At 37.7% G+C, this 14,832-nt stretch overlaps 1 protein-coding gene across 2 annotated transcripts in view; it reads left to right on the plus strand.

Moving 5' to 3' along the window:
* Positions 1-14,832, plus strand: part of NEBL (nebulette) — a 382,588-nt gene that overhangs the window by 209,126 nt on the left and 158,630 nt on the right. For both annotated transcript variants that reach the window (XM_054725862.1, XM_054725865.1), the window contains exon 4: positions 273-380. In XM_054725862.1, coding sequence (XP_054581837.1) covers positions 273-380 — 108 coding nt within the window. The remainder of the gene's footprint in view (positions 1-272; positions 381-14,832) is intronic.

Raw genomic sequence — 14,832 nt, forward strand, 5'->3', positions numbered from 1 at the left:
TTTATGGAGGAGACCTCTGAGGCACAGAGTGGTTAAGTAACTTGCCTAAGATCACACGTCAGTAGAGTGGCTGGGCTACAAACCAGACAGTCTGGCTAGGCCCCTGCCTCTCACTGTGCCGCTTGCTGAGAGAGCTGTGTCTGGAGTAATTGCTTCCAATTTTAGCAGCCTTTTTGGCGCTGGCCTATCCTGAGTGGGATTTGTGATTCCTCTGTTTACTTTTCTTTTTCTTTCTTTTATTCCCCCCCGCCCCCCAATCCCCATCCCGTTAGGTCAAGTACAAAAGGGATTTTGAAGAAAGCAAAGCGCGGGGCTTCAGCATCGTCACGGACACGCCGGAACTGCAGAGGCTGAAGAGGACTCAGGAGCAAATCAGTAATGTAGGTGACTGTTCAGTGATGTCATAGCCCGGGCTTGTGTTTCTGGATGAGAGAGTGAGATTGGGTGACTTGGAAGTGTTCTTGTTGCTTTGGTATGTAAGCAGTACTCATTGTACTCGTATAATATGCCAAGCTCATCTGTGAAATGTCTTCTCTTTGATTTTATCACAGGTATCTAGCACCTACACCTCAATAACAATGTCTATATTTCTTGAACTTAAAAGAAGTTATTATTATTTAACATTTTATTCCATTTTGAATGGTTTTCAGCTTTTGAATTCTTCCAAAATAGGACTGTCATAGCTAAGTTAAAAAACCTGACAGTTTATTTATTTACTTATTTTTTGCTGTGGATAAGCATACAAAAAATATACATATAAAGTCAAGTATCTTGAGGAGTCTCATATTTGCTAATTATGTGTATATAAGATTTCATACTTTAATTTAGATATTTGTAGAAATAAAGTATTACACCTCATTTTAAAAATGAACATTTATATAGGAAGTTACTTTGAATTTGAAAGCTGCGTCTTGCTCACTAATATGTTTTTTTTTTTTTTTTAAAGAAAATTGAGACTAACAAGTTCAAAGCATATTAGGTACCCAAAAGTGTTAATTCAATACTTATTACAGGTGGACAAACAGCTATTCTTACTTTTTATAATTTATGTCTGTGATTATTCTTCCAAAGGATTATATAAAGTTTGTTAAAATGTATTTTATTAAGAAAAAATTAGTTCAATGTTAGGTATTCAAGAGGAAATATTAATGAAATCAAAACTGTGTACATAAAAGTGTGCAAATATGCATTTTTCTTGAGAACTTTATCTTGTGTGTCATGTATAGTCACTAAACTTTGTATATATAACTGTTGTTATGTAGCCTTAATTGCCAGGAAATGTTTAATTAGCAAATGGTTTTAAACTCATTGATACATGGCCATCATCATTATATATAGAGTGACAATTTTCAGATAGAATAGTATATAATTTGAGAAAATTTCATTTGTCAAAAGTTCAAAAACAGAATAATGTTTAAAAAACATGTAGGGTGTGAGAGGAGGCAGAGTAAACACTTTTTTTCTTTCATATTTCATAACGTTTACCCTTTATTTGCTCTTTAAATGGACATTTTATTTTAGGAAGGATTTTTTTTTCCTTTGAAGAGAAAGGGATGAATTTTAAGGATTCATGACTCTGTCCCTTAGTTTTTCTACTCGATCTCAACAAACCCCACTCATGAATACGGAAGATCACTCCCCTCATCTGTCTTCCTCTTCTCTTTATTCTTTCCTTAAATCAAAACTGATATTTTACTTCTAAAAATGCAAATTGAAGATATATTTCACTGGCAGTTACATTCAGTAGTGTCTCTTTTTTGTGTGCATTATTTTGGGGAACTTTTATTAAAAATTTAAAAATAATGCTACACAAAACAAAGCTATAAATCTTCAACTATCACAGAAATTTATTTCAAAAAGAGCTAAACAGTTCTGCTTAAGATATCCACGGTGACAGCTAACATAAGGACTGCAGTGGATTGAAAGGTAAGCCTTTTAATTTATATTCAAATTCAGTCAATATTCGTGTTTAATAAGAAAAGAACTGATCATTTCACCAACCTTTATCATTAGCAGGAATATGCATTTTATTCAATACCAGAGGCTGTTTGCAGACCCACTCTTCATTATGCAAAAACCCTTGTCACACAGGTATGTGATATAAATGTATGTATCATATACAGTGCATAATAGTATATAAAATACTCTTTAGATTAAGCCTATAATTTAGACAATGCTGGTTTTTAAAAGCTTGTAATTTAGATATCTTAATATTTTTGCAATTGTCTTGATATTAGCAACCATAGCAGTTTTGCAAGTAGTACTTGTAGCACGATGAGTGAGGCATGTGAATATTTGGATAGTAGTAGAAAATATAGATTTCATAATATTACTGGTAGAGATTTATTCTTGAAGAAGGGAAGCTGTTAAGTATTCTGAGTGAATTTATTATTCATTTAGAAATGCTGCAACTTTATGAACTTTTTCCGTGATCTCATGGGGTTTTCCATATTAGCCAAAGACCTTTTTTTGGTAAGAAACATGGGTTAATCTGAAAGCTGGTGTGTTGGCCAGTTCCATTTTCCACATTACTTTCAGATAAACCCAAACACTGAAATATATTGGCCAAATGCAGACAGCTGTTTTTGACAGTGGCCTGGTCTGTGTCTGTTTTGAGATGGAGAAGGTGAGAACATGTCCAGACTGGACAGACATCAGACTCTTTCTGCTGGAGGTGCTGGGAGGCTCATCCTGGAAATTATAAGGGATATGAGATTTGAGCTCCAAGTTTAATACAGAATGACGTAGGTGGGTTAACTAAGCCAGGGTCTTCACAATCTTTATTTTTCCATTTGCTTCATTTTCTTACTTGTTTTTACTTTATTTAACTTTGAGTGTTGTCTGAATCCCCCCCTTTTATTTAATTTATTGGGTGACACTGGTTAACAAAATTACACAGATATCAGGTGCACAATTTCACCACACATCATCTGTACACTGTATTGTGTGTTCACTACCCCAAGTCAAGTCTCCTTCCATCACCATTTATTCCCCCCTATTCCCTCTCTCACCCCCCCTCCTCCTTCCCCCTGGCAATCACCACACTGTTATCCGTGTCCATGAGTTTTTTCTTTTCTTTCCCTCCCTACCACCCCCCGCCTCAATCTGTCTGGATCTTTCTAAGCTGCCTTTAATCCCCTTTGGACTAAAGAAAGTATAAAGACATAAAACAGGGGATTTAATGACACTCCTAGGTGTTTTGGGTAATATGTTATGGATGAATGGGCATTTTTGATTGCTTGTGTCTGTGTCAGTTACATGAAAAATTTTTCACACACTTTCATAATCATTTGTCCAGGATTTGAAATCATTTGGAAACGCCCACTCAGTCTGCATATGTTGGTGAGATGTGGGATAAAATACAGCTATACATTAGAAATTGTGTGTAATGAAAGGCTGAGAGTGGGTTTAGCCTTGACTTACTTCTTTGGGGATCTATAATGACAACATACTGAACATGGAGATTTATTAAATGCTGCAATTTAAAATTCTTCTGCTATATTACTCAGTAAAGCTGCAGAAAGAATAAGAAAAGAGGCCGGATTACAGAATGTGCTGAATGATTGGAAAGGAACAGAATTAAATTCCAAATAAAAAAAATTTTTATGTGAAATTTCAGAAGATGCCTTAGTATCTCCCCCACTCTGCCTTCTCAGCCCAATCTTAGGGCATAAATTCACAAATGACAGGATTATCCTAGTACAGCTCCACAATTTTTTTTTTTTTTTTTTTTTTACTTAGTGATTGATTTCTAGGAAAAGGTTCTTAAAGGACAAACATGAATTGAGGAATTTCTGTGCTGGATATTTTTAAAAACCTTTTTTCTTCTGTTGTCCATGTAGCTCTAGCGTGTGTGGGTAATTATAATTCAGGTGATTACACTTTCATGTTTAGAAGTAGTGCATTCAGGGAACCAGCAGCAGGAGAGCAAAGCAGAATCACGGCCAACATCCGAGGGACTCATCCAGCCTTGAGAAGGTTACTGATGTATTTCATTCTGCCTGCTCAGACACTAATATAAGCTGCACTTTCAATTAGCTGAGACAGTCTGTGGATAAATTGTGAAATGAAATGGTGAAGTTCAACTCCGAGAGACGTTTACAATCTTTGTGCAGGAGATAGAATTTAGATGCTTATTTTTAAATTTGTTTCAGGTGGCAGAGAAATATTTTATGAAGGGGAAGGGAAAGAGCCCCAGATGACAAAACTTGTATTTTACAGACTGACTGAAATAGTAACTGTACCATTATGTGATTTGTCAAGATTTGTTCTTGTCCTCGACTCACAGAGGAAATAATTGTGTGTATCTGTGTGCATGTGTGTGTGCCTATGTGTGCTGGCTTCAGTGGGAATCTTTAGAACCCCTTTCCCTAGATCACTGATGGCACAGACGGTACTATCTTCACCTGCTCTATGTCCTCCCCCTTACCCTGCCAGCATCTGTAATTTTGGTTCTCTCTCCTGTTTCCCAAATACGTGTTTTGCTACCATTTTCAATTTTGTATACCCATTCAAAAGAAATGCTTACTGAATTTACAAGAAAAGCTAAGATTGAAGTCTTTTTTAAAAAGCATTATGGAACAAAGAGTGTCTCTGTAATTTGATATTAAAATCTAATTATTTTTAGTGTTTTGATGTGGCTACATAATTTTTCATTGACTTCTTAGAATGCAAAATAAATTATATGCTCATTAATAAGCTCGCGTGAATACTGTTGATTTAGTTCCCTAAGACTTTGTGAGTTAACTTAAAAATATTAGATTATTGGAGATAAACATGGCCTAATAATTAAATAGCAGTGTCTATGGACTATTAAAAGATTTGATTCAAAGTTGGGTTGAGTGTAAGGGTGAGCATGCAGGGAGGTATGACTATCTAGGGATCTGGTCTCTGTTTGTAATTTAAATAAATCATTTTGACAGAGACTGACTGTGGCCATGTTCAGGCTGCTGACAGTGTGAAATTGAGTTGTATGGTGGACAGAAGACAAGCAGTCAAGGAAAATCCCCAAAGGCAAATTTTGTTATGTAATTGGGTCAACTCATGCATGAGAAATGCATGCTAATTGTAAACTGGTGGCAAAATTAGAGTATATGAGGCAATTAGATCTTATATGAACCTGCACAACTGATGTAGGACTTTTCTATGTTTTAATATTTGGCAAACATTGACAATGTTGTTGTGTTTTTTTTAAGGCGAGAAAGGTAAAAGTTAGAAAGTCATTTAATATTAAAATTTAAAAAAATATTTGTTAATTTTGTTACTTTACACAAGAAGCATAAGTTTTATAATGAAAATTTATATGAAATCTAATTTTGAGTAGTAAAATGTAGTACACTAAATTTGAAAGGAGAATGGGATGGCATTTTTGTTTTAAACCATAACTGGATTGATTAACATAGATGATTAATTATGAGGTCAATGGTTTTGATTTAAGCTCTTGGTGTCTCTTATTTTCATGGAGCAAATTTACATGTTACTTTAGTGGATCATACTTTATCTCCAACTTATCTCAACCAGTGACTCTGATGCATTTTTGAGTAATAGTGGGTCAGCAACATTATTTTATCGCAAAGATTAACTATGTCAGAGAAAGTGATAGGGCAATAACATATATTTTCCTTCTAATACCTAACACATGTATGAATACTTTATTCATTTCAAAAGACTGACATATCCAGTCTAATTAGAGCCTCTGAACAACCTCTCCTCAGGGAAAGCATTTCTATAAGGAATGCTTATACTTTCATGAGAAAAATGTATGGAAAATTACCTCGTGGTCCTTTCTCATTTCCAAATCTGTGGTTTCCCTAACACCTGGTTTTGCTTTATTTTTCCACCTAGGGCAGAACTTCAAAGGTTGATCTCTTCTTTTTATCCTCAATTTTTTAGCCACAGTCACTTAAAGAAACAAATACAACCCAGACCAGTAATTACTTGTTCATGGCAAGTACAAGAGTTGTGGTTATAAAATGGCATTGTCTGAAAGGGAGGCTTGGGAAGGGCCCCTATAATAAAAGAATTAACACGTATGAATTCTTTTTGGAAACAAAGATGAAGGATCCAGCAAATGATTTCTGAAGATCGTCTTTTGTGAAATCCCTTTTCCCCATCCCTCCCCTTTTTTCAGTCCCACAGTGTTTAGGCCCTTATCCTGCCTGAGTTCTTGCAGGAGCCTCCTAATTGGCCTTATCTCCTTCCAGGCTCTTTCTGCTCCTTCCATTGTATCTTAAACACTCTCACCATATGATTTTCCAAAATATCTGTTTCATTAAGACCCTCATTATGACCCACTAAAATTTTTTTCCTTGGACCTCCACTTTGAGGAGGATAACATCTAATCTCTTTAAGCCCTTTAATTCTGACTCTAAGGACCCTCCATAATCTGCTTCTAAATTATTTCACCTCATCTGTCACTGTCCTTCAACACTATTCTTTCATTTGTTTTAGGCCTGGCCAGCTAATTTGTTTTAGGCTTTTGCATGAGTCATTCCTCTTGTTTGGATCAATTTCACACTATCCATGAATGACATCCCCACCCCTTGATCCTAGACACACACTCAGACCCCAGCTACAGAGAGCTCACAGAATCACGATAGTGTTTTGTACGATGGCACTATTATCTGTACTACTCATTTCACACATCACATTCCACATTTTGGCTTTAATTAGCATTTCACATGATATGTGTTTTACCTCTCTAAATTCATGAAGATGAAGATTATTCATTCTTTTTCAATTTATTTTCTGTCTATCCAAGAATGCATATCATGGCACTTTGTACCTTACCTTTCTTGTCATGCCCTTAATTTAGGCCCTCTCTATGCCTTGCTTGGGCTGTATCTCTTGACTGTTCTCACCTGTCATGGCACTGCCTCTTCTCCCTCTATTGGTGGTTTCTTCCAAGGTTCCTAAAACACACATCTAATCATGTCACTGTCTTCCTTAAAATCTGTCCTTGGCTCCCCATTGCCTTTGGGATAGAATGCAAAAACTTTAGCAAGGGGTGTGTGGCTGTCCCTGTGTCGTACCAGCTGAGGTCTCCAGCCTGGGTGTCTGTCTTGGACCTGAGCCCTATCCACTTCAAACTTCTGCCTGGAAGGCCATCTGCACACTTTCCATATCCCTCCTCAGCTCAGAGTCTGCCTTCTCTTCCCTGGCCTTGCTCTTCCTCTCCCCACCCTGGCAGTCTGATTCTACAGCTGCATTAGGTGCTTTCTTCCTCCTAGACCAGTGGTCGGCAAACCGCGGCTCGCGAGCCACATGCGGCTCTTTGGCCCCTTGAGTGTGGCTCGGCATTAGAACCACTTCTTCAAAATAGACTCGCCCAGGCCGAAAACCGACTTCTGCGCATGGGCCACGAAGTTTCAATCGCACTGTACGTGCGCACCCACACGTGGTATTTTGTGGAAGAGCCACACTCAAGGGGCCAAAGAGCCGCATGTGGCTCGCGAGCCGCGGTTTGCCGACCACTGTCCTAGCCTGAACTCTCTGAAGAGTTGGGCTGTGTCTTTTTCTCTGTAACCCAGGACCTAACACACAGCTAAAACTAATAAACAAATTAATTGACTTCGTGTGCCAACAAATCTTTTTTCCCATTGCTTCTCACTCAGTCCAAGCAAGGTTGCCAGTTCTGAGACTTACTCAGGACAACTCCAGATAAACACACACATTTTGATACTTTGAGAAGTGAATACCTCTCAAATTGTGTGCATTTCATTTTATAATGGCAATTATTACAAGTTTTACTCTTTCTAGATTTATTTTAATAAAACATCTATTAAGATCTATGTAAATATCACATTGATTTTCTTCCTTAAAACTTCCAGATCTTTCCTTCATTCCATCATTCTCTAGCATAAAGTAGTTACCTAATAAATCTATGTACAGTAAATGACTGAATTTTATTAAGGATGTGTTGGTTTTTTGTTTTTGTTTTTGTATTTCCTCAAATTTTTTTTTTCTTTTTCAAAAGAGTCTGCCTTCCCATCCACCTCTAGGCAAATAAAATTTTTCTTAGGATAAAAGCTACAGTACTGTAGGGAATTAATCAATCCCTTCAATACAGAATTGCTAATACCTAGAACAGTGGTCGGCAAACCGCGGCTCGCGAGCCACATGTGGCTCTTTGGCCCCTTGAGTGTGGCTCTTCCACAAAATACCACGTGTGGGCGGGCACGTACAGTGCGATTGAAACTTCGTGGCCCATGCACAGAAGTCGGTTTTCGGCCTGGGCGAGTCTATTTTGAAGAAGTGGTTCTAACGCCGAGCCACACTCAAGGGACCAAAGAGCCGCATGTGGCTCGCGAGCCGCGGCTTGCCGACCACTGACCTAGAATAACTCTTTACACATAGCAGGTACTCAGTAAATCTCTGTTTGAGTACATGAATGAAGCAATGATATTAAAAATATTGACTACTTTTGCATATTCTTTCTCTTGAAACTTCTCTTTGCAAGAGAGGGAGTTTTTAAAATTGCTTTGAATTACATTTGTTTTGTGCTGCTTGGTAAACACCTATTTTGCACTTAAATATTTCTATAGTTTCAGCAACAGATTATAGCAGCTTTCTCTCAGTAAAGCAGGACCAATTGCTTTCTGATGTGGCATCTAAAAATTTCATTATATTATAAATGCAAGGGCTACCCCTGTTTTAAAATATCAGAGCCAGGGAATTCTTTTTGGTGCCTAAGCACCTGAGAAAAATAGGGCTCCCATTAGTCTCCTCAGGCTGCCATAACAAAATACCCCTGGCTGTGTGGCTTAAACCACTGCAGTTTATTTCCTCGAAGTTTTAAAAGCTGGAAGTCCCAGATCATGTCAAGAATGGTGCTTTCTGGTGATAGCTCTCCTCCTGGCTTGCAGATGACCACTTTCTTACTGTGTCCTGACATGACCTTCCCTCAGTGCCTGTGCATGAGAGAAAGAGTCTCTGGTATCTCTTCCTCTTCTTGGAAGGGCACTAACTGAATAGGATCAGGGCCCCAACTGATGACCTCATTTAACCTGAATGACTTTCTTAAAGGCTCCTTCTCAAAATACAGTCACATGGGTGTTAGGGCTTCACAATTTGAATTTGGGCTGGGGGACACACAATTCAGTTCACAACAGGCCGAAAAGAGGAATGATCTGCATATATCACAGGGTGATTTGAAGATAATTAAGTAACATTTTGTAACTAGGGAGGTGGATGCCACTACCTGTTACATTCCAGGAAAACTTATACAATCAGTTTTTAATTTTTCCCATTATATAAAATCAGTTTTTAATTTTTCCTATTTTCAAACTGAACAATCTTAACTGAAAAACAAGATTCCTCTTAGGTTCTATTTCCAATTCTTTATTGGCTCTTTCAAGCCTCTTTTTTACTTGTGGTTTTTGAGTCATAGTCATTTACAAAAACAAAGATAACTTACAGTAGTAGCAATGATGTTTTTGAGTTTTTCAGGTCTCAGTTGAGCTTTGTAGATTACTCACATGCCCTGTGCTGGCAGTTTGGCCTGGGCAGATGTGAAGAAAAAGGAGGGAAGAGGTGTGACAATAGAAAATAAATATTCATATGCCACAGGGAAAGTCTAATAAAGACTAGCTTTTTTAAAAAAAAGTCTAAATTTCTGGTGCATTACACAGATTTAAAAGTTAAAAAGTATCTGACTTTTCTACCAGATTCTATTATAACCCTTGGAACACCCCCATGGAGAGTACATGCATACTATACTGAATGTTAAAGGAAAACCAGAAATCTTACATATATGTTTGTGCAGTCTCCAAATGGGACTTTCATTAATAATTATGCCACCTAGTTATAATTTCAGTGAATATTTAGAAGTAAGTTTAAAACCTGTTGTGTTAGTTAATAAGTGTAATAGTCAAGTGTCATTTCAACTTATTAGGAGGTCATGAATCAAGGGAGACATACAGAGATTTGATTAAAATCCTTTGGTAACCCAAACCAAGTTTATACCATTAAAGAAGATTGCATGATTGCAAGTTAGAAGCAAGAATTTTTAAAAAAATTATATGCCCATATGATTTCTAGTTTGCATTTCATTTTCCCAGAAGAATTGTGTTATAAATATTGTTTTTCTTTAGTTTTTGCTTGTACTTTCTGTTATAGCTTTTCTTTCACTGATGTTAAGCCTGTTTTGATGCCTTTTGTTCCTGTGCACAGAATTATAGGCAATGCTGCTTATAAAAGCATATCTCTAAATTTCTGCTTGAAGGACCTATTGTTTTTGTGAAGTACCTCGTGACTTGGTTCCAAGGATAAGAGCAAGAAATTACGATCATTTTCTTTTGTTTGCTCGTCTTTCGGTTGGACTTTTCCTCTTGTAGCTATATTACTTGTAACAAAGTCAACCTTTAATTTGTTTGGATTAAGCTTTCGTACCATTGCATTCTTACAATTACACAAGTGTCAGAATGTGCTTGTGTTTAGCAAACTATGAAAAAGAGTATAGATTTAGAAAAAAGAATAAGAGGAAAAAAACCTTTAAAATCATTCTGTTCTTTTGGAAACTTACTTTTTTTTGTAGAGAGAATTGATTTTCCCAAATGGATTTAAATATTTACTTTTGTTGGGTAATTTATTATGAGGCCTCTGAGGGCAAGTGACATTTCTTGTTTATGTCTGAATTCTTCTGAACACAGTGCTTTGACTATAAAGAATGAAATCGAAGTGGGAGTGGCCTTCACAGTTACTTTACATGTGCAGAGGTGTTCATTTAACATGTGCTGTGGACATCACGTCGCACCAGGCCTGTGGATTGCAGAAAATATGGGGAGCACTTTTTGTATGGGCTTTAGACTAATGCTAGGTCACAGGAAGTGGCTGGGAGAGGCTTTCACGGAGAAGGAGAGCCTCAGTGCAAGGGGGTCTGTGAGGGAGAGAATGGTGTTGAATTCAGCAAGGGAAGGAAGGAAGGAATATGATGAGGTTAGGAACACCCGGCAGCTACTTGTGAGAGTGCATAGAGAGACATTACTGAAGTGTAGATTGAGACAAGATTGTTGGAAGAGTTGTATCATATTTTCGAATGTGCATATTTTCAGTATCTATAAATAAAAAAAATTTCTTTAACGAAACCACTGTTGGAAACAATTATTGGGCTTAACAGACATTTTTCAGTGTTTACATTGTGCTAGACACTTGGTTGGAGGTGGGTGGAGTGGGATAGAATGAGGAGTAAAGTAGATGTGACCCCTGACCTCGCAGAGCTTGCAGTTTATCTCCTAACAGGTGAGCAGCTCATTGCTGCACAGAGTGAGAAATGGTTGTCAGAGGGAGGTTTGGGAAGGAAAGGAATTGAACCCTTGCCACAGGTATTTGAAAATAGTTGTTGAAGAATTTAACTGAATCATTCTTTTCTTGAGTAGTGGTTCACACTGTTCTTTTGTAAATTGGTGCTATCAATTTTACTTTTAAGTTTGCCTGTGTATTCCCTTATGTATTCTCTTATGTATTCCCTGCCTGTCAATATGGGTTTCCAGGAAATATCATTTAAATTCATCAAACCATAGTATTATGTATAAACTATAAAAAATGCTCATTTATAGAAGAGTATCGATCATCAAACATTAATTTCAGGATGGTTAAAAAATTCCATAAAAATTTCTGCATGCATTTAGGAATTCAGACATATGTTCTCTCTTTTGGTTTTCAGTGCTTTCGCAGTTGACGGGTTTTGAAAATAAAACTAAGGCCATATTTTTCTTCATCTCTTTTCCCAACCTCGGCAGTGATACTTCCAAAATAAAATTTGTTTATAACCCAGTCCAAAATATTGAGAAAACATTTTGCTCTTAAAACACATCCACGCATCCACAGGAGCCTCGCATGAACCTGTGATGTGTGGGTTTCCCATACACACGGAGAGTGCACAGAGAGTCTGAGCGCAGAGCTACCGAGAGGAAATGATAAACATTGCTTAGTGCTGTTTGGTTTCCACCTTGGGCGATCTTGGCCCAGTCTGTGCTGACAACGAACCTCTGGGACGCCCCCTCCGTGCTGTGGGGTCTTTTCCTGCCAAATATTGTTCTCTTGCAAGATTAAATAGCCGAATCAGCGTGGCCCAAATCTTGATCCTGCTGAGAGTATTAAGACTCCTGCAGGTTGTAATACAGATTAGCTGGTGAGAGCTCTGTTGGAGAAATAAAGTGAGTTTCTCTAAATGAATTTAGCAACTGCTGTGAACCTTTTTGTGTCCTCCAGCATGAGTGAGTGTGCAGGCAGTTAACCATTTATTTTCCTCCATTTTTCCAAAAGTTGTTCCGGTCCACCCATGGTCATTTATTGTAAACATTTTCATAACTTTATTTAACATTTATGTTTTGCCAGATAAGGTATTTGACATATTAAATTACTATGTACTTTGAAGGGCAGATCATTGTTGACTTTATTTATTTAAGGAGGAAAACCACTGTACTAACAAAATTAATTTAATATCATTCATATAATGGAATAAACCATACCCCTGGGTTTTTTTAGAGTGCACTGATTAGCATATTGCATTCTGATAATAGGCTTTATGTTATTGGTCAAAAAGTTGTGAAATAACTAGCAAGAGGCAGAACTGATGGCTAAAAATATTTACATCGCTTCCCCCTCTATTCTATTACTATTTATGCTCCTAGGGTTGGTTGATAACATTTGAAGGTTCTAAATTCTACAAAGATTATGAGTCTTTCCCTTAAATGAAATAAATAAATAAATCAACAGCAATGACACTAAACTCTAGAGCATAAGACACACAGATAACCTGAAAATAATTAGCAGTTTGTTAGATTTCCTGGTTGCTGGCTTCTGGGTAAGCTCATAAAACTCTTTTCCCTTTTGGGGGCTCCTTACTTCACTTATATCTGAAGTATGTGCTCAGTCTGTTTACAAGACAGTTCTCCCATCTGCTCCCTACATTATTACCCATTTGTCTCCTGACACCTCGTGTGTGTGTGTGTGTGTGTGTGTGTGTGTGTGTGTGTGTATGATTTCTCAGTACAAATATCTGTGACTGTGATTGTAAATGGCAAAGCATGACATAACTGTGGTGCCATTGAACTGATCAGTGCTGGGTTTACTTCTGAAGGTCTCCTTTGATTGTTACTGTGAATATTACAATAATATAATGAAAAGATAAATAATTAATTAAATTATGTTTTAGCTTGTTGCCATAAATATACCAAACACTGGGGGTAAGGAGTGTCCTGAGAGAAGGCTGAGCAGTAGCAGTTTGGCAGCTTTTAGCCTGTCTTCATAAAATAGCCTGTATTCTGCAGTTATCCTCTGTGAGAGTGTTAGACAAAGTACCACCAGATCTTAAGTCTGTTTCCTGAATACTGTGGAAGTTAGCTTGCAGCTCTACCATGCTGTTGGTGAAAGAATTAGGGCCAGAGCTGAGATCTTCTGCTCTCTAATCTGGTTTGCCTTTTTTTGGACACATGATTCTCAGTCACCTTTTTGGCATTGTTGAAATTGGACTCATTCAGAAATAGACTGTCAAGGTGCATTGAAAGTCTCTTAAGTACTAACCTGTAAATCCTCTAAAATATCATTAATGGCTCAAAAATGTGTCAAGCGGACAAAACATGAATATGTTATCCTTACTAAATGCCCATGGGATTTCTGTGCCCAGGATCCCTGACTTGAGTCTCACAATATGAACACTGTATCCTTTTTTAAATTATGAAATATATCACATGTATAAATAGTCTATATAGGAACTCATGTACAGTTTAAAGAAGAGTAATAAGATGTACACCCATATACCTACTACCCAGCTTAAGAAATAGGGCATTTTGGAAACCTTTGAAGGCCCCTGACTAGTGACCAGTAACACAAGGGCCACTGTATCTTGAAAACACAGATTTTCATAGTGGAATGATGACAAGGTAATATGAAACCCAGTTCCCATTTATGGAAACAACATATGGATTTTGGAGAAAACATCCGTGGTTTCTTGCACCATTAAAGCACATGAAGTCTGTAGGGCTTGTCCTCATTCAGCCATTCAGGACTCGGGCATGAGCATGTTGGTCACTGCGTGACTGTGCACCCTGTTTGGACTTAGGTGACACCCCCTGAGCGGGGGTGGGAACAAACATTCATGAAGGGCTCACTCTGTGCTGGGCACAGTCTTTCCCATTTGCTGTTCATTTGTTGTTCTCACCAATCCCTACAAATAGTTGTCATTATCCTCATGTCACAGATGAAACAAGCTCAGAGAGGATGAGTCAATTGCTTAAATGCACACAATCAGTGAAGAACAGAGCAGGACTCGAGTCCAGCTTTTTTCCTGACTTTGAAATGCAAGACTTCCCCTCTACACCACCATTTTGGGACCATATCTTACACATTATACCTAGAGCCCTTGTGCCATAGAGCAAATGTCACAGATATAAGCTTCTTTATGTTGGTGCAGAATTAATTTATCCTTAAGTGGCATTTGGGAGATTACATAGGACCAAATGTAGAAATTTCAAATTTCTTGACGGTGAGAACATGAGTAGAATGTCTCATTCACACATTCCTTTACGTGCTGGGATACAGGATGGCTTTGCATTGCCTCAGAATGGGATTTGTTCAGGTGACACCTGATGTTAAGGTTGAATACATAATCACCTTCAGGATATACTTACCTTTCTTGTTCTACCCTCCTCTGGAGGTGCCTACTCTGTGCTTGGCACTGTTTTAGGAGCTGAGGATGCAAGATCTAAGTACATGCAGTTCTCTCTTAGCTCCACACAACCAGCCAGTAAGTGTGTTAGGAGAGAGATGAGGTTTCAGGTCGTATGGAGACAGGCACCTAGTCCTAGCTGGTCATGGATGGCTTACAGAAGA

Source organism: Eptesicus fuscus, chromosome 2 (genome assembly GCF_027574615.1).
Source record: "Eptesicus fuscus isolate TK198812 chromosome 2, DD_ASM_mEF_20220401, whole genome shotgun sequence".
Classification (NCBI taxonomy): domain Eukaryota; kingdom Metazoa; phylum Chordata; class Mammalia; order Chiroptera; family Vespertilionidae; genus Eptesicus; species Eptesicus fuscus.